The sequence below is a fragment of the Pongo pygmaeus genome, chromosome 4 (genome assembly GCF_028885625.2).
Source record: "Pongo pygmaeus isolate AG05252 chromosome 4, NHGRI_mPonPyg2-v2.0_pri, whole genome shotgun sequence".
NCBI classification, from domain to species: domain Eukaryota; kingdom Metazoa; phylum Chordata; class Mammalia; order Primates; family Hominidae; genus Pongo; species Pongo pygmaeus.
In genome coordinates this window covers 181491227-181518817 of record NC_072377.2, presented here as the reverse complement: position 1 = coordinate 181518817, position 27591 = coordinate 181491227, and the positions used below count along the sequence as shown (strand labels likewise).

The following is a 27591-nucleotide window of genomic DNA, read 5'->3' as shown; positions in this document are numbered from 1 at the left end:
AAGAAAGGCTTAAAGGCAGTGACTTTGCTAAGCAGATGAAGTGTAGTTGTTAGGAGATGGTATCTGTGGGCTTTTTAAAGTCATTTAGTTGTTTATTGTTTTCTCACCTAAAGCACAGTTGTCTAATCTTTTGGCTTCCCTGGGCCACATTGGAAGAAGAATTGTCTTGGGCCAAACATAAAATACAGTAACAGTAACAATAACTGATAAGCTAAAAAAAAAAAAAAAAAATCCATGCATAATTTTTATGATATCCGCCACCACAGATAAGCAAAAAAGTTCTCGTATTCAAATGGATGGACGCCCGTGATCTAAAGGGTGATAGTCTGTATTGTGCCATTTAGTTCTGGATTATGTTTTGTCTTAATACTATGTCTGAATACCCTTTGGACTACATTACCTGTTTGAAAATAGCTGTTATGTGTTTTCTTTTTCATATAGCATTGGTCGATTTTTGTGTAAAACATGGAGTTTCTCCAACTTAAAGGGGAAAAAGTAAAAAATAAATGAATAAATAAGTAATTCCACCCAGAGATTTTGAAGTGACTTGTGCTGTCTGTTTTCATAGCTCTTCAGGAAGCTGCAGCAAGGTTTGAGGAATTAAAGGCCCAAAAAGAGCTAAGACAGCTGCAGGAAGACCGAAAGAATGACAAGAAGCCACCACCTTATAAACATATAAAGGTGAGGAGAAAATCTTGGGGGACCTTCTCTAGAAGAAATATGGAATAGCTGGCTCTTCCCACTCTGTTCATGACAAGAACGGAAGCACAAGCATAGTTCGTTTTAGGTAGAGGTATGAGCTTAAAAGAAGATAAGAAATAGCCGGGCACGGTGGCTCACACTTGTAATCCCAGCACTTTGGGAGGCTGAGGCTGGCGGATCAGCTGAAGTCAGGAGTTTGAGACCAGCCTGGCAAGGCAGGTGCCTGTAATTCTAGCTATTTGGGAGGCTGAGGCTGGAGAACTGCTTGAACCCGGGAGGCAGAGGTTGCAGTGAGCCGAGATGGTGCCACTACACTCAAGCCTGGGCGACAGAGTAAGATTCCACCTCAAAAAAAAAAGAAGAAGAAAAAAAGAAACAAGTACCAGAGCACCGTTCCTAGCACATTGCCAGGATTCCCAATGTCAGGAGAATTGATTTTAGGTGCACCTAACCTTTAACCTACCTAGTAAAATAGTCATCACCATTATCATCTGGGTCCAGTGGAGCCTACTTGTATTTTAAACATTTTTATGTCATTTATATGAATAATTGACAGACATAAAAATAAAGAGACAGTGGAGAACAAATTTATTAGAAATTTTAGTGTTATGTTGTTGCTAAAATCATTACTTTTAATGGCAAACCTCAATTACTTTTGCACCAACCTCATATTTACTAAATCCTTTTTACGAACCTCTTTTTATCAGATAAGTTAGTTGTGATGCTCAAATATCATAAAACATGAAAGAATATTGTTAGGCCTGTTGAGAAAAGGAGGTTACCCAGGTTGTTCTTATAAAACATCTTTGATGGCATTGTTCCTGGATGAGAATACCCTATTTCTTTTTTGTTCTTAGAAATGCATTATTTGTTCACTTATCCTTTGTGTGTGTGTATGTGTGTGTGTTGTTTTTTTTGTTTGTTTGTTTTTGAGATGGAGTCTCCCTCTGTCTCCTAGGCTGGAGTGTAGTGGTGCAGTCTTGGCTCACTGCAACATCCATTTCCCAGGTTCAAGCAATTCTCCTGCCTCAGCCTCCCGAGTAGCTGGGATTACAGGTGCACACCACTATATGCGGCTAATTTTTGTATTTTTAGTAGAGACGGGGTTTCGCTGTGTTGGCCAGGCTGGTCTCGAACTCCTGACCTCAGGTGATTCACCCGCCTCAGCCTCCCAAAGTGCTGGGATTATGGGCATGAGCCACCACGCCCGGCTGTGTGTTTCCAAAGACTGATAATCTGAGATGTTACTTGGAGACTAATTTGACCACCATCTTGAGAATCTAGTATGTTTAAGTTTGTCTCAAATATTGGATCGAGCATAGTTAAACTGAAAAACTTTTGTTGTTTGTCAGAAATTCAGATTGAACTAGATGACTTGGATTTTTATTTGCTAAATCTGATAACCCTACCGAAATCAGACTTTCAAGATCGTATCTCCAGTGTTTTATACTTGCTTTTTTATTTTTAAACTCCTTTCCTCAGGTGTAGTAGACAGTCTTTTATACTTTTTTTAAACGACAATGCAGTACTTTGGGTAATGCCGTAAAAAATCTAAAGTGTGACAGTTTATTTCAGTATTTCATCGTGCTTATATGTGATTCCATTATGCTTCCCTTGTCTTTTTTTTTTTTTTTTTTTGAGATGGAGTCTCGCTTTGTCACCCAGAATGGAGTGCAGTGGCACGATCTCGGCTCACTGCAAGCTCCGCCTCCCAGGTTCAAGCCATTCTCCTGCCTCAGCCTCCCGAGTAGCTGGGACTATAGGCGCCCGCCACCACACCCGGCTAATTTTTTGTATTTTTAGTAGAGACGGGGTTTCACCGTGTTAGCCAGGATGGTCTCGATCTCCTGACCTCGTGATCTGCCCGCCTTGGCCTCCCAAAGTGCTGGGATTACAGGCGTGAGCCACCGCGCCTGGCCTCCCTTGTCTTATTATTTCCGTCTTCTTTAGCATAGTTGTGAATTATTGATGAGTTAGTAATAATGTGTAATGATGAAGTAGTAAGTTGTTACAAGATATAGGAAAAGTAAGAACACTAAAATTCCATACCGTGTCTTAGATTTAGTCTGATGGACTTACATGGTATTTACAAGACAGAATCAGTTTTGTTCTTTGTTTGTTCCTTTGAGACAGGGTCTCCCTCTGTGACCCAGGCTAGAGTGCATTGGCGCAATTTTGGCTCACTGCAACCTCCGCTTCGTGGGCGCAAGTGATTCTCCTGCCTCCTGCCTCAGTCTCCTAAGTAGCTGGGATTACAGACATGAGCCACCAACGCCTGGCTAATTTTGGTATTTTTTGTAGAGTTGGGGTTTCATCATGTTGCCCAGGCTGGTCCTGAACTCCTCAGCTCAAAGCAATCCACCCACCTCAACCTCCCAAAGAACTGGGATTACAGGCGTGAGCTACCACACTTGGCCTGAATTTTATTCTTTTAAATAAGTATATTTTCTTTTTGAACTTTGGAAGGCCTCTAAAAAGGGATAAAAGTCATAAACACTGCTTTTGAAGCCTTTTTTTTTTTTTCCCCTGAGACAGAGTCTCACTCTGTTGCCCAGGCTGGGGTACAGTGGCATGATCTCAGCTCACTGCAACCTCCATCTCCTGGATTCGGCCCACTCTCCTGCCTCAGCCTCCTAAGTAGCTGGGACTACAGGCACATGCCACCACACCTGGCTAATTTTTGTGTTTTTAGTAGAGATGGGGTTTCACCATGTTAGCCAGGCTGGTCTTGAACTCCTGACCTCAGGTGATCCGCTTGCCTCGGTCTCCCAAAGTTGAGCCTCCCACGGTGAGCCACTGCCTGGCTCAGTTGTTTTTTTTTTTCCCCCCTTTATTAGCGATGACGATTTCACTATGTTGCCTAGGCTGATCTCCTGGCCTCAGGTTGTCTTCCCACGTTGGCCTCCCAAATTACTGGGATTATAGGCATGAGCTGCCACTCCTGGCCTTTACATTGTTACTTTAAATGTCATAAAATATCAATACCAAGATTAGATTTAAAAAAAGAACAAAGAACAAAAAAAGTCATAAACTGTTAATCCTTACAAATAATTACAACTTCTGAAATTAAGAATTTCAAAACCTATAATTGGATCTAAATGAGTCTCACAATGTATGTGAAAATATATTCTTGGAACGTAGTCGTTAGGCCTCAGAAATGGAAAATAATTCTATTCACATAGTCCTAAGGGTCAGATAACAGCAAGGTAGGCATTTTAGGGTTAACATATTAACATATTGAGATAGCAGTTTCCTGTGAGTGACCTCATCAAGAATTTAGAGGCCAACTTCTTTCCTCCACTTTTTTTTTTTTTTTTTAAATAAACATTTCCAGGAAAGGGATCCAGAGCAGGCATTGGCAAACTATGGTTCATGGGCAAATCTGGTCTACTGCCTATTCTTGTAATACTCTTGAACTGCACGTTGTTTTTATATTTTTTAGTGATTGGCAAAAAAGAGATTTTGTGACACATAAAGATGATGTGAAATTCAACTTTCAATCAGTATCCAGAAAATTTTATTGGAATACAGGCATGCTTCTTCATTTACGTATTACATATGGCTGCTTTTATATTACAATGGCAGAGTCGAGCTACATGTGGAGATCTATGGCCTGCAAAGCCTGAAGTATTTACTTTCTGACCCTTTACGGAAAAAGTTACTTAACTCCTGATCTATAGTGAGATTTACTTAGAATTACATATCCATGTCTTTGTTCTTAACCATGTGGGATTTGTTTTGGTTTGCTTTTGGTTTATGATGTGATAAGTACAAAACTTATTTTTGGATTAATAACAGGTTAGATCAGTTGATAAGAAACAGTGATTAAAACATATATTTTCCAGCCTGGGCAACATAGCAAAACCCAGTCTCTACAAAAAATACAAAAAAATAAAAAATAAAAAAAATGTGGGGTGCGTTTTGTCCCAGCTACCTGAATCACCTGAGCCTGGGAAGTCAACACTGCAGTGAGCTGTGATTACACTACTGCACTCCAGTCTGGGGGATAGAGTAAGACCCTGTCTCAAAACAAAAACAAACATATATTTGTAGAGACAAAAGAAGTAGCATGAACCTTTATGTGTATTTGGGAAGGGTTCAAGTAAAAATACTTTGAATCAGAAGTGAGTGTTCAAATGCCCTATTCAGGACTGGTAGTCTTGGGTGACTGAGATTAGCTGTTGTTGTCTATCCCCATAGAATTTGCCTTAGACATTATAAGCCTTATGCCTTATGGCTTCCAGTTGCATGTGTTGGGGATATTTCTCCATTAACAAGAAGTTTCCAAACCTTACCAGTGTTTTGATGAATCTAGGAACAGATCTGGCAGTGAGACTTACATCCTTTTTCCCCACGGACAGCATCTTGCTGGAGTGTCTTGCAGGCCTATACGATCCTCCCACTGCAGCTTCCTGAGTAGCTGGGACCTCAAGCACTTGCCACCATGCCCGGCTAAGCTTTATAATTTTTTTTGTAGACATAGGGTTTCGTTGTGTTGCCTGGTCTGGTCTTGAACTTCTGGGCTCAAACAATCCTCCAGTCTCAGCCTCCAAAAGTGCTGGGATTACAGATGTGAGCCACTGCACCTGGCCTCCTCCTGTTAAATGTTGATAGAAAAATGGTTTGATAGCAGCATATATCCAGATTGTAGATTTTATAATATTAAAGGGGAGTAGGCAAATAATAAAATGCAAGAAATGAAAGCATTTGAAAATTTAGAGGATAGAAATAACTTTTAAGTAAGTGATTTTAGGTGGACTGGAATGAGTAATCTAGAATATTTGATATGAGAGAAACAATCATAAGGACATTATATAAGGAAGGAAGAAAGAATTTAATATGTCTACCATGTTTAAGAGGCAGCTAGGTGCTGTACTATACATATATTTCTTATTCTTACAATAGTCTTGCAAGTAATTTATTCAAAATCACACAGTTCCTGAACAGTCAAAATTTTTTGTGCGGTTTCTGTCTTAGAAGACTAAATCTGACTGTTCCCACTGAAATAATATGAAATGAGGGGAGATACATTCTCATGCACAAATCCATTATTGTATTGGAACATCTATTGTCTTTCCTTATTGTTGCTAGTATTTGTTAAAACCTCTACATTAATGGATTTGGTATCACAATAACTGTTTAACCTTCGTGTTTTACCTCACCATACTTTCACTGTATTTTTGAGCACTAGCACCACTTCTAAATTAATCCATGAGTGACATTGCTATAGTCCTTTTAAAAGATTTTAAATTATAAGCTGGGTGTGGTGATACCTGCCTGTAGTCCCAACTACTTGTGAGGCTGATGCAGGAGGCACAGAGTAAACCAAATTATGCACAGATGATTTCATGCCATTTATTTGCCACTTAAGAACAGTGCTTTTGCCAGGTGTGGTGTCTCACACCTATAATCCAAGCACTTTCAGAGACCGAGGCGGGCAGATCACCTGAGGTCAGGAGATCGAGACCAGCCTAGCCAACATAGTGAAACTCCATCTTTCCTAAAAATACAAAAATTAGCCGGGCTTGGTGGTGTGTGCCTATAGTCCCAGCTACTTGGGAGGCTGAGGCAGTAGAATGGCTAGAACCCGGGAGGCAGAGGAGGTTGCAGTCAGCCAAGATCCCGCCACTGCACTGCAGCCTGGGCGACAGAGCTAGACTCCCTCTCAAAAAAAGGAAGGAAGAAGAATGCCTATTTTTTTGTAGCAGCAAATGTGACACCAACATGTGGCAATAGCAGAAACCTAGTTTATTAGTTCACTTGGCCGATCAGCTTTGATTTTTTTTTTTTTTTTTTTTTTTTTTTTTTTTTTTTTTGAGATGGAGTCTCGCCCTGTTGCCCAGGCTGCAGTGCAGTCACGCGATCTCTGCTCACTGCAAGCTCCGCTGCCTCCCGGTTTCACACCATTCTCCTGCCTCAGCCTCCTGAGTAGCTGGGACTACAGGCGCCTGCCACCACGCCTGGCTAATGTTTTTGTATTTTTAGTAGAGACGGGGTTTCACCATGTTAGCCAGGATGGTCTTGATCTCCTGACCTCGTGATCCACCTGCCTCGGCCTCCCAAAGTGCTGGGATTACAGGTGTGAGCCACCACGCACGGCTGAAATTATTTTTTAAAATGAATTTCAAAAAAATTTTTAAAGTTTGTATTTTATGTTATGTTATGTTATTTTACTTTACTTTATTTTATTTTATTTTATGTTACTTTATTTTATTTTATTTTTTGAGACCGAGAGACCGAGTCTCGCTCTGTTGCCCAGGCTGGAGTGCAGTGGCACGACCTAGGCTCACTACAAGCTCTGCCTCCTGGGTTTACTTACGCCATTCTCCTGCCTCAGCCTCCCAAGTAGCTGGGACTACAGGCACCCACCACCACACCTGTCTAATTTTTTGTATTTTTAGTAGAGACGGGGTTTCACCGTGTTAGCCAGGATGGTCTCAATCTCCTGACCTCGTGATCCACCCGCCTCGGCCTCCCAAAGTGCTGGGATTACAGGCGTGAACCACCATGCCCAGCTCGTATTTTATTTTTTTGAGATGGAATCTCAACATGTTGGCCAGGCTGGAGTGCAGCGGTGCAATCTTGTCTCACTGCAACCTCCACCTCCTGGGTTCAGGCAGTTCTTGTGGAGTTCATATTTTGTATGTCAAGGGAGGCTTTGTTTTTATATCAAACTGTCTAAGTGTTGATAGTTCAAAATCATGGGAAATGTGGCTGCAACTTCAAGGAAAAAAAGTTTGCCTTTTTCAGGACCTGAATTGTCTTATGCTGACTTGTTTTATGCAGTATACTTTGTGTTACTTTTCCAGGTAAACCGTCCTATTGGCAGGGTACAGATCTTCACTGCAGACTTATCTGAAATACCCCGTTGCAACTGTAAAGCTACTGATGAGAACCCCTGTGGGATAGACTCTGAATGCATCAACCGCATGCTGCTCTATGAGTGCCACCCCACAGTGTGTCCTGCCGGAGGGCGTTGTCAAAACCAGTGCTTTTCCAAGCGCCAATATCCAGAGGTTGAAATTTTCCGCACGTTACAGCGGGGTTGGGGTCTACGGACAAAAATAGATATTAAAAAGGTTAGAAAAAGCTTAATTACCATATACTTTCTCCTCTTTGCAGTTGCTTGATATCATTGATTCTTGACATTAGAAAATTCATCATAGAGGAAAATAACACAGTTAATAATTAACCTTATTGTTGTGTCTTGCCATATCCTTCTACCGTTTAGAGGCTTAGGAATGGATGGTTTTGATCTCCCAAGTCCTTTGTATTGATCATGGTCACTGTGTAGGAGGTTGGAAAAAATGGGACATTCATAGAGATGCTATGGCTTTGTTTGCTTTTTTGTGAATATCCTACAGCCAGTAATTAAGAGAGATGACAGTGAGCACATGATACAGAGACATTGATCCACCTACTAATAAAATATTTTTAGTGAGGAAAAAACAGGTCTGGCTTCATGAACCATGAAGGATAAGAAGGTTAAGCCTTATTGGATGAAAATGCAGTCATGTCTTCAACTTAAAACTTGGCAGGATCTCTAAGTTTCTAACAAATAAATAATATTGTATAGTCTTATTTTTTTAATAAAATAAGCCTTATTCTGCTTACATTTTCTGAAGAATTTTATTGGTTTCCAGGAAATGTAGTGTATATGGGTTGGCGTTTAGTCATTTGCCAAGTAGTTATTTTTATATTTACTGTATGTGCCAGGTATTGTGCTGGGGATGCACTAACCAAGACGAGAGATATGGCCTATACCTTCATAAAATTTACATTCCGGAGGGAGAGAAATATTGAACAAATCATCTCCCAGTGTGGAAGTATAAAGGGCTCTAGAGATGTGTGACAAAGGAACTGAAACTAGTTTGTCTCTGATGATATTTTATTTTATTTTATTTATTTTTTGAGAGAGGGTCTCACTCTGTTGCCCAAACTGGAGCGCACTGGTGCCATCTCCGCTCACTGCAACCTCCAACTTCCAGGCTCAAGTGATCCTCCCATCTCAGCCTCCTGAGTAGCAGGGACTACAGGCTCGCATCACCACGCCTGGCTAATTTTTGTATTTTTTGTGGAGGTGAGGTCTCACCATGTTGCCCAGGCTGGACTCAAACTCCTGGGCTCAAATGATCCTCCCAAAGTGTTGGGTTTACAGGCATGAGCCATCACTCTTGACTTGTGAGGCTATTTTAAATTGAGACTTGAAATATAAGTAGCTGTTGACCCAGGCAAGGTGACCATTAAAGCCCTGCAGGTTAGGAGTGAACACGTGTGAAAAGCCAGAGTGACTGTAGCATAATGAATAGGGAGGATGGTACTTTGAAATATGGAGCAGAGCAAGCGCCAAGGAAGATGAACATAGTTTATTTGGGGAAGCCAATTCTTGGGCTCTGGGGCAGGTAGAGATTGGCCATCCATCTCTCTTTATAAGGATGCTCTAGTTTACTTACTAATCTTCCATTCTGGAGGATCTTTAGTATCCAGTGTATCCTAATCTTTCTGCTGCTGTCAGTGGTGGGAGTAAGGAGGTGTTTCTCATTATCAAATAGTTGGGGATTGTAAAGTAATTATATGTGCCTAAAATTATACTCATGTAATCTGCTTTGTAGAATCTGATGTTTTCATTAATTTTTTAAAAAAATGTATACATTTGGATACCGGTGTCCTTTTTGCCATTAAGTCAGGAGGTATTTCTTGTTCTAGGGTGAATTTGTGAATGAGTATGTGGGTGAGCTTATAGATGAAGAAGAATGCAGAGCTCGAATTCGCTATGCTCAAGAACATGATATCACTAATTTCTATATGCTTACCCTAGACAAAGTAAGTAATGGGAAATGCTGTTTTCACTGTTACAAGATTGTAAATTTGTGTTGTCCCAGCCATAGTATTTGTAGGCATGTAACGCAGTTCCCAAGGTAGGGTCTTTTCCCACACCCATTGGGATTGCTGGATTGGGGTTCTGGAGTAGATAAGAGTGCTCATTTTCTGGGTATTCATGGCCAGAGGCAATACAGCAGCTTTTAGCATTGCTTTTGAACAATTCAATGAAAATTGGAGCTTATATCTTTGAGTATTTTTTCTACAGGATTACAAGTTTGAACTCAGAAAAGTACATAATTCTTTTTTATTTTATTTTACAGGTAATTGTTTGTTACAGAAAATTGTTCGTTAAATATTTAATTATTTCACTGATAAGATTATGTAAATTTTTTTTTTAATTCTTTTGAGACAAAGTCTCGTTCTGTCACCCAGGCTGGAGTACAGTGGCGCAATCTTGGCTTGCTGCAACCTCTGCCTCCTGGGTTCAAGTGATTCTCGTGCCTTAGCCTCCCAAGTAGCTGGGACTACAGGCACCCGCCACCACGCCCGGCTAATTTTTGTATTTTTAATAGAGGCAGAGTTTCACCATGTTGGCCAGGCTGGTCTCAAACTCCTGACCTCAGGTGATCTGCCTGCCTTGGACTCCCAAAGTGCTGGGATTACAGGCATGAGCCACCGCACCTGGCCTTAGTTTTTATAATAAAACCCTTTCTTGGTATTTACCTTTGTAAACATTTCTCAAATTGTGCACTAGGATTTGTGAGATCTTCACCTCCAGATATTCTGATCTTACTTTGGGATTGGGACTCTGCATTAGTATTTAAATCTCCTTAGGTGATTTCTAATGTGCATCTGGGTTGAAACTACCTAAAGAGAAAGTGGGACAAGCTGCTGTTTGTAGGGCAGTGGTCCTCAAACTTCAATGTAGTCAGAAACCCCTGGCGGCCTTGTTATATATAATGCAGAATGCTGCACCCAGAGTCTCTGCTTTAGTGTATTTGAAGCACAACCCAAGAATTTGCATGTCTAACAAATTGCCAAATGGTGATGGTGCTGGTCCAGGGATCACACTTTGAGAACCAAAGTTCTTTGGGATCTTTTCTCTGAGAGGTTCAATCTTTACAAATAGGAACTCCAGCTTATTAGAGAAGTCAAATTTTAATCTATAGCAGAGGTCTCAGGAAGTCTGATGTGTAGCTTCTTTTGGAATTCTAGGACCGAATCATTGATGCTGGTCCCAAAGGAAACTATGCTCGGTTCATGAATCATTGCTGCCAGCCCAACTGTGAAACACAGAAGTGGTCTGTGAACGGAGATACCCGTGTAGGCCTTTTTGCACTAAGTGACATTAAAGCAGGTAAGAATCATTTCAGGATTCTGCAGCTGACATCTGAATTTCAGGGCTTTTGTTTTTTACAAACAGCTTCCTCAGATTATAATTTTAAACATTTCTATGTGTACCGTTCTCTGGAATTAAGTTCATTTACATTTTCGTGCAACCATCACTACCATCTGTCTCCAGAACCCTTTTCATCTTCCCCTGCTAAAACTCTATACCCACTAAACACTAAGTCCCCATTCTTCTTTTTCTTCACAGCCCCTGGCAACTACCATTCTACTTTCTGTCTCTGAATTTGACTACTATATGTACTTCATATAAATGGACAATATTTGTCCTTTTGTGACCACCTCATTTCATTCATTCATTGATTCATTTTTAATGTTTAGGGACAGAACATTGCTCTGTTGCCCAGGCTGCAGTACAGTGGCACCATCACTGTTCACTGCAGCCTCGAACTGGGCTCAAGCAATCCTGCTGCCTCAGCCTCCTGAGTAGCTAGGGCTATAGGCACATGTCCCCATTCCCAGGTTTTGGTTGTTTTTTTGTTTGTTTTTTTTTTGTTTGTTTGTTTGTAGAGATGGAGTCTTCGCCTATGTTGCCAAGGCTGGTCTGGAACTCCTGAGCTCAAGTGATCCTCCTGCCTCAGCCTCTCAAAATGCTGGGATTACAGGCATGAGCCACCTCGCTTAGCTTGGCTCATTTCTTTTAGCACAGTGTCTTCAGAACATGGTTGGTTTTAATGGAACAAATTTTCGCATTCATATGAACTTACCACTAATAGGTTTGCTTTAGAAACTACTAGCTCTTCAGTCTCCTTTCTCACCTTCCCTTTCACAGCTGCCCTTCTTCCACTTTATAAACCAAAGATTGATCTCTCACTCTTCCATATCTTATGGGTTATGGACCCAAGGCTATTTTAAAAATAAACCACTGGGTGTGGTGGTATATGCCTGTAGTCTCAGTTATTCAGGAGGCTGAGGCCAGAAATCACTTGAGTTCAGGAGTTTGAGAAGCAGCCTGGGTAGTATCGTGAGAACTCTGACTCTTAAAAACACACACACAAAACAACAAAAACCTCTCAACCTCTAGGATGTCAAAGAACAGGATCTTTGGAGAATTTACTGCTCTGTCATGGCTCACCTGGGTACTTGTCTCTCTGATGGGGTAGCGAGATGGTTGTAACCAGGACAAATAGTAAGAAGTTAATTTGAATCGAAAGTAAATCTGGTATGGCTGAGTGGTTTGACAGTAAAGTTATGTGGTAGATATTTTCCATAAATTAAAGGATCTTAATCTATAGCTTCAAGATTTTGATACGATTATTTTAAACATATATACCTATGCATGTAACACCCTCCAGATTGCATGATTTTTTAAGTATTAAAATTTGTGGCTGGGCGCGGTGGCTAACGCCTGTAATCCCAGCACTTTGGGAGGCCGAGGCAGGCAGATCACGAGGTCAGGAGATCGAGACCATCCTGGCTAACACGGTGAAACCCCATCTCTACTAAAAATACAAAAAATTAGCCGGGTGTGGTGGCAGGCGCCTATAGTCCCAGCTACTTGGGAGGCTGAGGCAGGAGAATGGCTTGAACCTGGGAGGCGGAGCTTGCAGTGAGCCGAGATCGTGCCACTGCACTCCATCCTGGGTGACAGAGCGAGACTCCATCTCACAAAAAAAAAAAAAAAAAAAATTTGTATAAACGTTGTACATTTTGAAATGTACAAGAAAGTTATGATTTTTCAAATGTAGTTTTGCAAGGATATGAGCAAAACAGTTAAAATCAGTCTCCTATACTCAAACTGGGATAGAACTGGCCTAGGTAGTCTGTAATATACAGTAGTATAGTCTAATTACTGTTGAAGCAGAATCCCATTTGAATGTTCTGGAAGACCTTAGTTCTCCTTTGTTCAGTCACTGTTGTCCTCAGGAAGCATTGATGAAGATAAAAGAATTAGAATGATATTTGTTCAGATCTTAGCCTGTTTTTGTGTGTGTGTGTGTGTGTGTGTTTGTTTGTTTGTTTGTTTGTTGAAATGGAGTCTCGTTCTGTTGCCAAGGCTGGAATGCAGTGGCATGCTCTCGGCTTACTGCAACCTCCACCTCCCAGGTTCAAGCAATTCTCCTGCCTCAGCCTCCTAAGTAGCTGGGATTACAGGCATCCACTACCATACCCAGCTATTTTTTGGTATTTTTAGTAGAGACTCCTGACCTCAAGTGATCCACCTACCTCGGCCTCCCAAAGTGCTAGAATTACAGACATGAGCCACCGCGCCTGGCCTGTGTTTTAAATTTAATCTATGGGACTTCTCACACTCACTCAGTGTATTTTTTTCTCTACAATTTAAATGTGTTGTCCAGGAGTCTTTCAGACTTTTTAGGTTGTGACAATTTTTAGATTTTAAAATTTGAGCCACTAGTTACTTTGGGGTTTTGCGTTTGTTTCTCGTAATGTTTTACATGATGACGCCAAGGACACTTGAGCATCACTGTGCACTGCACTCTGCTTATTTGAGATTGGTTTTTAGTTGCAGATTTATTTCAGGTTTTTGGAATGGGTGGCTTCAGAGTATATTGTTTAGATTTCTACTTTGTAACATGAGTAATTCAATAAATGATATGGAATACCAGATACGATTCTAAGCATATTATCTCATTTAAGCCTTGCAAAAGTGCTGTAAAGTAGATGATATTATACTTATGTTACTTTTATCCTTGGATGTCACACCTCTCTCATTCTTTTCTCCCTTTTTCTCTCTAATCGCCCCAGGGGTGGAGAGGTTCCTCTATATTAAATCAATATAAATATAGTTCCTCTATAATAAATCAGTCACATGATTTAGTTCTACTATGTCTGCTGAATGCTGATAGTCCCATTCGTCTACTTAGAACCTGCAGTTCATGTCCATGGGGATGCCCTCCTCTGCCATGTCTAGCCACAAATTTCTCTTCTTTTTTTCCTGTGTTCATCAGTTCAGGTAGCTTGGTGTTGAAATTCTCAGACTTTGTTCCTCTCCTCACTTGACTTGCAGTCTGCATAGGTTCAGGATGGGGAAAATGAGACAGGATGTGCTAAGGGACAGGCAGAGTGCCTGTCAGAGCTGAGGCCTTCATTCAACTTCCTGGGCCCTTCACATACCTGCAACTTACTGTCTCCCAAGTGTCCCATCCCTACTCTTGTTTATCTCTTCTCTCATGCCCTTTGCCATGCCCAGTAACTGAAGATCCATCAAGGATTGCTGCATATTGAACTCTTTTCTAGAATGGTATCACTGTTTACTTTATGAGCACTGATTTCTGATTTAATTTAGCCTCTCTGTGATTACGCTTACATAGTATATGTTCAGTGAGCAGCAAGTTATGACAAGTATCCTGCTTTCTTTTATTTGTGTATAAGGTACAGTTGTATTATAAGCACATCGTATCTATAAAATTTTAGTTATCTATTCATAAATCTTTTATTAAGAAAAAGAGTGTGGGGCTGGGTGCAGTGGCTCACACCTATAATCCCAACACTTTGGGAGGCCGAGGTGGGAGGATCACTTCAGGAGTTTGAGACCAGCATGGCCAACGTGGTAAAACACCATCTCTACTAAAAATACAAAAACTAGCTGGGCGTGGTGGCGCGTGCCTGTAATCCCAGCTACTCAGGAGGCTGAAGCAGGAGAATAGCTTGAACCCAGGAGGCAGAGGCTGCATGAGCCGAGATCTCACCACTGCACTCCAGCCTGGGCAACAGAGTGAGACTCCGTCTCAAAGAAAGAAAAAGAAAAAAGAAAAAAAAACAGCATGAACAGAACCACCAAAGATTCAATCCAGTTAAGTTCAGGCATGAGATGGGAAACATGACCCTTCTGTTACATTGGTCAGTCTCACTCAGTTCCTGCAAGCTCCTTATGGCATGAGCCTCTCATCAGGCCATGAATAATTCTGCTACTCCTACAGCATGACCCCTAACGTAGCTGCTGGTATTGTGAATATACTTGAATAAAGAAATAGTGATAATAATGATTTAACATTAGATGAAAAACTATGTTTATCAGTCTCACTGATGAAAGGCATGTCAGTCTGCAAAGGGAAATCTTCCTAAGAATTGACAATTTTTAATATGAATGATGGTTACCTTATACATTAACTGTAAACATTACCCCTGTGATAGGCAACCTCTTTACATATTTATATAAAATTCTTATATTTGGTAGGCCTCCCATAACTGGCTTTTAGTTATGAGTTTTGAGTTTGAATGTTTATTTCCTCTCACAGTTTTGATGAAATGGACCTTTGACAGAAAGAGAGAAAGAGGACAGTTTGCCTGTTAATTTGAGTACCTCTTTTGAAAGTTTACACATTACTGCTATGTGCATTATGTCATATTGTCTCAATAAGCTTCTTAGATTTCTCCATTTTAAAATGGGCTGCTCAGGGTTAAGATTACCCTGCTAAGTCTGTGACATAACTGGATCTACAAACAGTCTGTAGTCTACAGATTTCTAGTGTTATTCTGTACTGAGATGCCTCTCCAGTGCTGCCAGGTAACATGTGTTCACCTGAGAACAGACAAACAGGTTTTCCTCATACTTGTATTCCCAGGGCCTGACACATTGATAAGTTGTTTTTTGTTTGTTTTGGTAATGAATTAACATATTTTGAATCTGAATGGTTAAAAAACAAATGAAAAACAACTTGAGGTAATTAACACCTCTATAGGAAGAGTTATCTTAAATATTACTTGTTAAGCCATTTAAGTTTTCTCTGTTAAATTGTATTAGCTGATTATTAATGTTATAAGATTAGAATTAATTAAAATATAGGATTAGAGCTAAATTCTTTTTAAAATTAATCTGTTCTCTTGGGAGTTGGTATCCTTTGTAATTAATACAGAAATAATGTAATTAAAACCATAGATATTAATATTTTCACGGTCTCTTATGCAGGCACTGAACTTACCTTCAACTACAACCTAGAATGTCTTGGGAATGGAAAGACTGTTTGCAAATGTGGAGCCCCGAACTGCAGTGGCTTCTTGGGTGTAAGGCCAAAGGTACCACCCTTCTAGACTTCTGCTTTGGGATTAGTGGTGCGGTCCTCCCTCCCTAACAGTGTTAAGGCAGTCTACATTTTAAGAAGAAATCTCTTTGAAATTAATGACATTGAGCCAGGCATGGTGGCTAATGCCTGTAATCCCAGTACTTTCGGAGGCTGAGGTGGGCGGATCACCTGAGGTCAGGAGTTCGAGACCAGCCTGGCCAACATGGTGAAACCCCGTCTCTAATAAGAATAGAAAAATTAGCTGGGCCGTGGTGGCATGTGCTTGTAGTCCCAGCTACTCAGGAGGCTGAGGCAGGAGAATCCCTTGAACCCAGGAGGCAGAGATTGCAGTGAGCTGAGATCACACCACTGCACTCTAGCCTGGGCAACACAGCAAGACTCCTTCTCAAAAAAAAAAGAAAAATTCAATGACATTGAATAGGTGTTGATAGGGCCACTTGCAATTCACTAAGCATTCGGCTGATCAATTCAATTATATAAGAGGTTTTTGGGGGATATTGTTGAAGTGTTTTGCGCCATCTGACTTTAATTGGTGCTACTTTTCTAACTAATAACGCTGTGAAATAGGACCTTATAAAGAAGGTTAGTTACCTCCCTCGTCTTGATCTCACATCTCCTAATAAGCCATATAGATTTTTGGTGTATCTGTGTCTGTCCCTGTCTTTCTCTCACTTTCTCTTTCTGAAGATACCAAAAAATCTGCAGTTTAAGCTTCTAAATGTAGCATAACATCATAGATAAAAGTAGAACTCTTAATCTCACCACTATAAAAAAGTATAAGCATTGCTGTGTCTTCCTGTTTTTTTAGTGTGCACTTTCTGAATAATTGAATTCTAATTCTGTAACTGTTAAGTATTATTTCCATGTCTATATTCTCCTTTTCTTCTTATTTTTTTGTTGTTGTTTTGTTTTTTTTTTGAGGTGGAGTCTCGCTCTGTTGCCCAGGCTGGAGTGCAGTGGCGCAATCTCGGCTCACTGCAAGCTCCATCTCCCGGGTTCACGCCATTCTCCTGCCTCAGCCTCCTGAGTAGCTGGAACTACAGGCGCCCGCCACCATGCCCGGCTAATTTTTTATATTTTTGGTAGAAACAGGGTTTCACCATGTTAGCCAGGTTGGTCTCGATCTCCTGACCTTGTGATCTGCCCGCCTCAGCCTCCCAAAGCGCTGAGATTACAGGCGTGAGCCACCGTGCCCGGCCCTTATATTATTATTTTTTAAAGTCCTTGCTGATCATTTTTAGTGACTGTCTTAATTTTTTTATATAATGGATGGACATACTAGATGAACATCTGGATGCTTCAAGATTTCTCTATCATAAGTAACAGCACAGTGAAAATTGCAGTTTAATTTTGATACAAAATAAACTATATAGTGACTTCAATTGAGTATGTTCCATATGCCTTTTTGATTGTGAAGCTCAACATTAAGAACTGAAAAATGCAAATTAACATAGAAGCCAATAAGAAAAGAGTAAATAATTTTTTTTTTTGAGACGGAGTCTCACTCTGTTGCCCAGGCTGAAGTGCAATGGTATGATCTCGGCTCACTGTAACCTCCGTCTCCCAGGTTCAAGTGATTCTCCTGCCTCAGCCTCCCAGGTAGCTGGGATTACAGGCCTCTGCCACCACACCTGGCTAATTTTTTGTATTTTTAGTGGAGACGGGGTTTCACCATGTTGGCCAGGCTGGTCTCAAACTCCTGACCTCAGGTGATCCACCTGCCTCAGCCTCCCAAAGTGCTGGGATTACAGGCGTGAGCCACTGTGCCCGGCCAGAAATGAAGAGCACTCAATGGTCGTTTTTTAATCTTGTTAAATAAGGAGAATCACCTCTATATTATATTGGATTTTATTATGCTTTTTGTTTAGTTTTGTTCGTTTAACGGTGTTGTTCCTTAAGATGTTGTTGACTTGTTTCCTATAAATTAAAATAGTAACTCAGTTTAACCTGTACTTAATGGTATTAAGTGTAGTGTGGATGTCAGTTTCAGCATCCTTGATGTCTGCATAGGATAGCATTTCACAGGAGTCAGGCAGAGGTAGATGCTAGAGAGGTCACTGTGTGCTCTTAGTAGATATTGGTCTGTCAGAATAGGATGGACCTCCATTAAGCCTTACAGATTGGTCCTGGATGTTTCTGGGTTAAAATGAAGAATGTGATAAGATGATTTGGTGACCAAGTGTGGGCTGCAGGGAACAAAGAGAGGACATCTGCTGGCTGCTCCAGGGTCTGCCTTGGGAGTGGTGGACATGAAGCTAATTTGACTTGATGTGTAGTCTTGTTGACTGCAGGGACCATGAATTAACTTTTTTGTGTCTTAACACATTGCTCATAGTAAGTTCAGTTATGCTTTGTTGAATGAACGAGAAATAGGCATGTGTACCCACACACAGAAGTCTACTTTAGTTTTGAAAGTAGACGAATATAAAAGTGAAACTTTGGCCAGGTGCGGTGGCTCACGCCTGTAATCCTAGCACTTTAGGAGGCCAAAGCAGGTGGGTCACATGGTCAGGAGTTCGAGACCAGCTTAACCAATATGCTGAAACCCTGTCTCTACTAAAAATACAAAAATTAGCCAGGAGTGGCGGGCACCTGTAATCCCAGCTACTCAGGAGGCTGGGGCAGGAGAATTGCTTGAACCCAGCAGGCGGAGGTTGCAGTGAGCCGAGATCGCACCACTGCATTCCAGCCTGGGCAACACAGCAAGACTCCGTCTTGAAAAATAAATAAATTAATTAATTAATAAAACTTATGAAAGGCATGACATTTAACACCAGCCTTATGGGTCAGCAAAAACACAAGGATTTTTGTCTTCTGTTTTGTTCAGGTGGCAGGGGTAGTTGATACAAAAGTGGTAATTATTGCTACGTATCTGTGATGTACCAGGTACCTTTCCTGCATTTTATCTTCATGACAATCTCTTTTCCCAGAGAAGAGAATGAGGCTCAGAGAGGATAGTTAACCTGGTTAAAATTGGTACTAATGTGTTCACAGAATGCTGACTGTTCAATATCTGACCTGTAGAATCAACCCATTGCCACAGAAGAAAAGTCAAAGAAATTCAAGAAGAAGCAACAGGGGAAGCGCAGGACCCAGGGTGAAATCACAAAGGAGCGAGAAGATGAGTGTTTTAGTTGTGGGGATGCTGGCCAGCTCGTCTCCTGCAAGAAACCAGGCTGCCCAAAAGTTTACCATGCAGACTGTCTCAATCTGACCAAGCGACCAGCAGGTTGGTGCCAAAATCCATTCGTACTGCTACTCGTTCTCTCCATCATACTCAGGGTCTCATGCCATTTGCATCAGCCTTGAAGAAAGTGCCATTTGGTCTTTCCATGCATAATTTTGAGGGGTATGGTCTATTTTCTTATTCTGGAAATAATGAAAACAAAGGCTTAGAATTCTTAGTTATGAAGAATGGAACAGCAGTGCACTTGCTGTGTTTCAAGACCTTTACTTACATTCATGTTATTTCATCCCCCCAGCAACCCATAATGATTGGTTTTCTTCCATAATGCATGTGAAGAAACAGTTAGGATTGGTGAGGTGACCTTTCACACATAGATAGAGGAGCTGGATTGAGAGCTGGGTTTTTGACTCCAAGACTATTAAATCATGTTGCCTTTCTAGAGAAAGAAAGATTGAGACAGTAAAGCTTTTAGGTGTTTCTAGTCAGTGAGAGATGGATTGCCACCCTTTTAGCACTTCCTACCTTGCTCCCCTACGCCTAGTGCAGTCTTCCCCCATGCAGAGTAGACTTTTTTCCTCTAAAGGAGATTTGGTTGTATCAGTTAATACATGAAAAGCTGCTCGGTGGATGTGGTACACAGGAAATTTGTAGTTGAAGAAATTGAGAACCTTTGAGTAGTGATTTGGGGTTAGAGAATTTTAGGGATTTGGATATGCCATCTATTTTAATGAACAAAAAAGAGAAACCAGTAGGGAGCCATTCCAGGGTGAGGAGATTATACATTACTAGTGACCTGCTTCCAAGAGTTGCAGAAGGTTGAGAACTTTGGGGTATAAGTAAAAGGAATTTGTCCCCAGATTGGCTTTCCTTCAGTGTATACTGGCCAGGGTCATGAAATAAAAGAAACTGAGGTAGGATGAGGGCAAGGCAATCACATTGACCGGTCAGCACCAGCAAGTAGAATTGTTTCAGAATCAACTGCTCAGGGTCGTCACTGGCACAGGCTGTGATAGAACCGATCTTGCCTGTGTGCCAGGAGTGGGAGCTGGTGTAGTTGATTTGAAGGTGGAAACACTGTCCCTGGTCAAGACTCTCAGGTTTCATGAAATGTGGGGAGGCAGGTAAAAGCTTAGGTCAGCTTTGGGTCTTTTCTACTGATTCCATGTGAACAACATATAATGTGCTGTGCTGATCTCAAGACTTAAAATAGAGCAAAGGTAAATCTTCCATTTTTCATGATTTTATGTCTTTTCTATTACTGTTAATAAGCAAATAAGCAGGAATCTAAATCGCCAGGATATTTCTCTTTGAGTTGCTTATTTAAAAGCTGTGTAGTACAAATGGAGATTGCAAAAATATGAAAGTAATATCTTAAGTTTCATGTAAAAGAAGCTTTTTGTTGTCCCCACCCCTGCCCCCAGCCCAACTCCTTGCTGGAAATAGTCATAGAAACACCAGTTTACTCCTCTGCTTGTATATTTAGTTGATAGTAGTTGCTATTTGATAATTCGCTGTTACTTTATGTATTCTGTGCAGAAAGAGAAGCTGGAATTCTGGGGCAAGAGGTGGCTGGTGAGTGGCATAAGCTCTCTGAACCAGGGATAGTGTGAAGGAAGGTCATCATCCACACCTACGGACTGTAGCATAGCCATGGCCCATGTGATATGTATCTCTTTTTTCCTAAACTTTTGATGTACTTCTGTGTTTTCAGGGAAATGGGAATGTCCGTGGCATCAGTGTGACATCTGCGGGAAGGAAGCAGCCTCCTTCTGTGAGATGTGCCCCAGCTCCTTTTGTAAGCAGCATCGAGAAGGGATGCTTTTCATTTCCAAACTGGATGGGCGTCTGTCTTGTACTGAGCATGACCCCTGTGGGCCCAATCCTCTGGAACCTGGGGAGATCCGTGAGTATGTGCCTCCCCCAGTACCGCTGCCTCCAGGGCCAAGCACTCACCTGGCAGAGCAATCAACAGGAATGGCTGCTCAGGCACCCAAAATGTCAGATAAACCTCCTGCTGACACCAACCAGACGCTGTCGCTCTCCAAAAAAGCTCTGGCAGGGACTTGTCAGAGGCCACTGCTACCTGAAAGACCTCTTGAGAGAACTGACTCCAGGCCCCAGTCTTTAGATAAGGTCAGAGACCTCGCTGGGTCAGGGACCAAATCCCAATCCTTGGTTTCCAGCCAGAGGCCACTGGACAGGCCACCAGCAGTGACAGGACCAAGACCCCAGCTAAGCGACAAACCCTCTCCAGTGACCAGCCCAAGCTCCTCACCCTCAGTCAGGTCCCAACCACTGGAAAGACCTCTGGGGACAGCTGACCCAAGGCTGGATAAATCCATAGGTGCTGCCAGCCCAAGGCCCCAGTCACTGGAGAAAACCCCAGTTCCCACTGGCCTGAGACTTCCGCCGCCAGACAGACTGCACATTACCAGCAGTCCCAAACCCCAGACTTCAGACAGGCCTCCTGACAAACCCCATGCCTCTTTGTCCCAGAGACTCCCACCTCCTGAGAAAGTACTATCAGCTGTGGTCCAGACCCTTGTAGCTAAAGAAAAAGCACTGAGGCCTGTGGACCAGAATACTCAGTCAAAAAATAGAGCTGCTTTGGTGATGGATCTCATAGACCTAACTCCTCGCCAGAAGGAGCGGGCAGCTTCACCCCATGAGGCCACACCACAGGCTGATGAGAAGATGCCAGTGTTGGAGTCAAGTTCATGGCCTGCCAGCAAAGGTCTGGGGCATATGCCGAGAGCTGTTGACAAAGGCTGTGTGTCAGATCTTCTTCAGACATCTGGGAAAGCAGCAGCTCCTTCAGAGGACCCCTGGCAAGCTGTTAAATCACTCACCCAGGCCAGACTTCTTTCTCAGCCTCCTGCCAAGGCCTTTTTATATGAGCCAACAACTCAGGCCTCAGGAAGAGCTCCTGCAGGGGCTGAGCAGACCCCAGGGCCTCTTAGCCAAGCCCCGGGCCTGGTGAAGCAGGCGAAGCAGATGGTTGGAGGCCAGCAACTACCTGCACTTGCCGCCAAGAGTGGGCAATCTTTTAGGGCTCTCGGGAAGGCCCCAGCCTCCCTCCCCGCTGAAGAAAAGAAGCTGGTAACCACAGAGCAAAGTCCCTGGGCCCTGGGAAAAGCCTCATCACGGGCAGGGCTCTGGCCCATAGTGGCTGGACAGACACTGGCACAGTCTTGCTGGTCTGCTGGGAGCACACAGACATTGGCACAGACTTGCTGGTCTCTTGGAAGAGGGCAAGACCCCAAACCAGAGCAAAATACACTTCCAGCTCTTAACCAGGCCCCTTCCAGTCACAAGTGTGCAGAATCAGAACAGAAGTAGTACCAATCAATGTCACATGAACAAACAAGCTGCCCCCAGGGTACCATTTGGGGAGGGAAAATCTTTTCTTTCTTTCCCCCTTAAAAAAAAAAAAACAGATCTGCCCCGAACACTTTCCCACTGTTATTCTTTCCTCATATCCCAACACTCAGAACTCTTGTGACATTAGCCAGTGGGGGCTTATGGTTGTGTGAACCATGTATGAAAATCCAGTGGGCCCCAACCAAGGAGACAGACAGACTTGGGTCTCTTTCCCCCAACTTTTCCACATGGTCATCGTGAAATAAAAAGTCCACTCTGGAGTCAAGTATGGAATTCAATTCCGCTGGTCAGGTTGGAAGGTATAGGGGCTCCCCAAGCGATTTCCCCAACCAGACAGAGCCCCATTGAGGGCACCTAGGAACCTTGGGAGGAAATAGTGTTCTTTCAAATCAGTGGCGATTTCCTGAGCATTCACGTGTTCTAGGCTGGGTGCTAGTCACTGATGAGAGATACAGAGGTAAATAAGGCCTCATCCCTGTGAGCCTGGATTCCAAGGCTTTCAAGAACCTTTGACCAGGAAGTAACAGGAAGTTCTGAGGGGCCCTGGGGCTTTAGATTCATTTTGAAATGTCCTTTGTGGCACCAGAAGTGGTTATGTTGAGGAAGTGTCTCTTGGCTGCGGTGTGCATGGGTGCGTGTGCATGCGCGCACACTCATAGAGGTCTCCTCTATAGATGCAAGGGTGCCGCATTGAGGCCAGCAAGGCTGTTGGCTGTGGGGTCGCCGCTGCTGCTTTTGTCTGGGCTGTGCAGAGTCTCAAGATCAGTCCTTCGAGGAGCAGATGGTCAGGGGGAGTTGGGCTCTGTGCGAATGTAGATTTCCAGCAGTGGAAGAAGGCATTTGGCAAGCTTCTCTTTCTTTGCTTTTGTTTCTACCTATTTTTCTCTTTGTACATGAATCCACCCCATCCCTATTTCCCTAAAACACTCAGGTGCTTTCAGATTTCAGAGCCTCGGGCAGTGGACATAGGGAATCTCTGGCAAGCTCTGAGCTAGACACACCAGCTTCAGGAAGAGTACCAGATCCTGATGGGAAACTTCTTTTCCCCGTTCCTTTTCCCTCCTGAGTGGAGGGAGTCCTCTTCTTCGCCTCCCTGAGAATTGCTGTGCTCTGTGTTGAGAGCACCTGCCTGCTGACTTAGCTCAAAGGCAAGCCAGAACCCTTCCCTGAAGACTGGCGAGAGGTGGTGTTTAGAGCAACGTCCAGGCTGAGAGATGACTCCTAATAACTGCTGATTATCTGTTACTGCTGCCCTGAGCTGGGGCCCAAGGGCTGGGAAATCTGTTGGTGCTACCCTGCCCTACCATTCACCCAGCTCACAGACTGCCAACAGGAAGTGCTGTTTGGCTAGTTTCCTCCCACTTGTCTACCCCTCCTTTGTCCTTAGACCAACATGTTTACCTCTCTGCTTTGCCAACTTAGCCAGCAGGCCATCCCCTGGCCCTAACGTCTCCTGGCCATTATCTCTTAGTTATGGCTTTCACGCTCTCAACAGTATTCTGTATTTGGTCCCAATTTCCTCAAGTTCTTATTGAGGTTACTCCCATCAAGTCCACGGAGGGAACAATAGTTATTATAGAAGCATTTGCGCTTTATCTAAAGATTAAAAATAGAATCTGCTTTTATTTCCCAAAGTCTGTCTCTGAGGTTGAGACACTTGAACTCAGGCAGAGGGACGAGGCTGGGCAGGGCTGTCCTGAGTCTAGGGGCCTATCCCTGCATTTCACTGAGACCTCGGAATCTCCTCTGTGAATTCCACCTGCCTAGTTCTCCCCTTTCATCCTCTCTTTCTTCCCACATCATCAAAGAGGAAAAGCTCTTTGTTCAAAAGGAAGAGAAAACGTAAAGCATCTTATTTTCTTTTAAAAGAATTTTAAACCATGAAAAAGATATTTTTAAAGAAATTCACCCAGAACATTAAAGTTCATTATATTAAGTATTTATCATGTGTGAGAATAATAAGTATATAACTGCAGCTAGTAGGTCCCTTTCCCTAATCTTTTAGGTCATATGAGTAGGGTTTGCTTGGTGCCAGTCCTGTGCCCTTTTCTCTCCAGTCATCTGTAGTTGTGATCAGAAAAAGATATCTGCACTGCACTGTCAGAGTCTCCTTTCACTATGTTGTGTGTTAAATTACCGTAGCTCTTTGTTTCATGAAATAAACTGTGAATTTGGTGGGGGGGCGGGGGGAGGGCGTGCAGGCCATGTAAAAATTTTCCGTGGAGAAGTTTGATTCTAAAGTAGCTTCTCTAAAGTAGGCTTTGGTAGGTAATCAACTTGACAGCAGTCTAGATGTCTCACAGGACAGGAGGGAGTGAGGGAAAGGGGCCATGATTGGCTGCTTTGTGGTTTTATTTTGGTTCTTTCCATTCTCCGCCATTCACTGGAGGCTTCGTTCCAGACCTGCCTGGGAAAACAGCTTCTGAGCCATTTTGGGGAGCAGTTCTTCATCTGAATGGATGGACATCTGGGCTTCCTTCAAGGGCCATTGAATGGAAACTAGAAAACCATTAGAAACTAGAAATTTGAGCTATTGGGCCCACCAATAGCAGCATCTGATACTAGATTGTTAAAATCATGAAAGCAGTCACTATCCAATTAGTCACAACAACTGTTGGGAAATGTGACTCTTGGATGAAGGTGGGGAGGGAGTGGCCTTGCCAGCCCTGTGGGACGTCTCCTGAAGTTTGTAATAAGACCCCTTTTCCAAGGGGATGTGAATTGGAGTGAAAAGGAAATCTTTCATCTTAGAAAACTTCTGGTCCTTATGCAGGGTGGTATTTGGGTATGTGCTTGGAAATTGAGATCTCAAAGAGTGTTTGCCTTGGAGCCAGCTCCCCAGGAAGCCTTTTCCAGGGACAAGGCAAAAGTTGAAATTCTCCATAGGTAGCTAGAAAGCCAGTACATCTCCTAGCCCTGCTAAGTCAGAAAAAGATCATGACAAATGTCGAAATTTACATTCAAAGCCTCATTTGCTTATCTTGCTGGAGCCAACCCAGTCTAATAGCAAAATAGCTGTCATTGATACAGAAACATCCTCATTTTTAAATGTCTGCTTTACCCTGTTATTGAGTTTGAGATGACTTAAATCACTGTGTTGACCCTCTTCTGAACCAAATCTTTAGCATTGATGAAAATAGTTATTTTATTCTTTACATCCTTCACCCCACACTATGGTCAGGGCATGAAACACCCTGTTGATCCCTTCCCAGGCTCGGCACTGTCTGCTCACTGGAGCTGGACTCCCAGGTTGTAATTCTAATGTTGCCTCGTGAGAACAGAATGGCAGAAAGTTTAGTCCTGGCAGCTTCCCCCATAGGGAGTAATGAGGACAGCACGAAACTTGGATAGGTTTTACCCTTAGTCCCTATAAGGTGGATTTTACTAAGGTTTTTTAAATGATACTGTCATCCTCTTGGGGTTTGTCAGCCAGGTTAGAGGAGCCCAGTGTCCTAACCTCTCTCAGATCATGGCAGAGAAGGAGCTGCCTCCAGCCCCTTTCTTGCTGAGTCTCATTTGAGCAGTTCCATGTGTAGACATTCCAAGTCACTGCTTGGTAGTTGCTGTGGGAGCCTGTCATTGGCTATGGCCAGTTAGTTCTCAGCTGAGCTTCCTAGGGCCAGTGCAACAGGGCCAGAGGCTGCTATAGTGTAAATTGAAATAAGAATAGATCATTGTTTGTACACACACACACACACACACACAAATGTAATGATGGTGCTAATTTCACGGTATAAATAAGCACTGCCAAGGGTTGAGGGACTGGCAGCTCAAGAAACCCGGGTTCCTGTTTGGGAGGAGATTTTATGTAGAAAAGTTTGAGGCTTTGTTAAAAGTGGGGAGAAGGAAGATCCTCAGTGAAGCTTGCACCCAACCCTGGAGTGGCCCAGTGCAATCTAGAGGTGGAAGAGATCCTATATCCAGGTGAAGGTGGCCATTGAGTTTCTCAGGGCTGGGGGCCACCTTGTCCATAGCCTCCGTCCACGCTGCCTGGAGCAGGTTGTTAGAGAGCTCTGGTTGTTGGGTCTTCCTCAGCTCCCTTCTGCCCCTCTCTACCTCTTCCACTCATGGAAGCACCTCTACTGCTTATGAAGATTAAGGGTAATATTTTTTAAGGAAGTGGAAAGAATTAAACTAGAAATCCACAACCTCGGAAGAAGTGTTTCGAGTTTAACATGCGCTATTTCTGCTTATGTGGTTCCTTCTCTAGAGCTGCTTTCCCATGACTTTCAAAACATCAGGTTATTGTGGGGCTTCAGGTGTAAGGTCCTGGAAGTTAAGCAAAGTTTCGTGGACAAGAGATGGGAAGAGAGAGTAGAAGCAGAAATAAATGGTTCTATGTTTTCAACTTCCAGGGTTGGGGCAGGCCAGAGCAAGGCGGTCTCATCGAGGTGGGTGCTACCTGTGTGTGTGTAGATGAGTGTGCTGAAGGTGGGGAGGGCAGCACAGCAGCTCATGGCAGAGCCGCCTCCTAGGTCTTGGCAAAGAGGCAAGCTGACGATAGACATCTACCTATATTGTTAAGAAAGGGGTCGGGGGGATCAGCCAAGGTCCATCATTGTTTTTTTTTGCCGCCCCCCCACCCCCCACCCCCATAGATTGTCAGCTGTAAGTGAAACTCCTAGTGAAAAAGAGGGGAGCCCTGTGTTAGGAGTCCCCATAAACATGTACTGTAATTCTTTGTATATAGAAAAAAAAATTTACTGTAAAGTAAAGTTTAACTTTACTCATATATGGCCCTTGCCCTGTGTTTTGTTTTATTGGCTGTGGGGAATTGTAGTCTAACAGGAGGGAGGATTGTTTGGGGTCAGAGCAGAAGCCAGCCCCAGAGATAGTACGAGGTGGGGGTGGCGGGGGGGCGCAGGGATACTGTGAAGCTAAGCCCTTCCTCCAAGCATGTCATGGGAATAGTGTGTTTCCTCCCAGCAGCCACAGGGCTGCCCAAGCCTCTTTCTCCCCTGTTGGGAGTGGCTGGTGTCAGTTTCAGTCTCCCTCCACAGGAAGCCCCCATCACGCATGAAGGAAGGGCAGTTTGAGGAATTGGTTTTTAAAAAGGAAGTGGAACCAAAGCACTTTCTGAGTGTGAGTCTGACCATGTTGGCTAAG

The 27591-nt window shown here is 42.9% G+C and overlaps 1 protein-coding gene across 15 annotated transcripts in view; it reads left to right on the top strand.

Moving 5' to 3' along the window:
* The window catches only part of NSD1 (nuclear receptor binding SET domain protein 1), a 170633-nt gene extending 143416 nt beyond the window's left edge, over window positions 1-27217 (top strand). For all 15 annotated transcript variants that reach the window (XM_054487297.2, XM_054487292.2, XM_054487296.2 and 12 more), the window contains 7 exons: window positions 569-681; window positions 7512-7781; window positions 9409-9525; window positions 10741-10882; window positions 15803-15909; window positions 18942-19146; window positions 20816-27217. In XM_054487297.2, the coding sequence (XP_054343272.1) occupies window positions 569-681; window positions 7512-7781; window positions 9409-9525; window positions 10741-10882; window positions 15803-15909; window positions 18942-19146; window positions 20816-22443 (2582 nt within the window). In that variant the 3' untranslated portion in view covers window positions 22444-27217. The remainder of the gene's footprint in view (window positions 1-568; window positions 682-7511; window positions 7782-9408; window positions 9526-10740; window positions 10883-15802; window positions 15910-18941; window positions 19147-20815) is intronic.
* The last annotated feature ends 374 nt before the right edge of the window (window positions 27218-27591 follow it).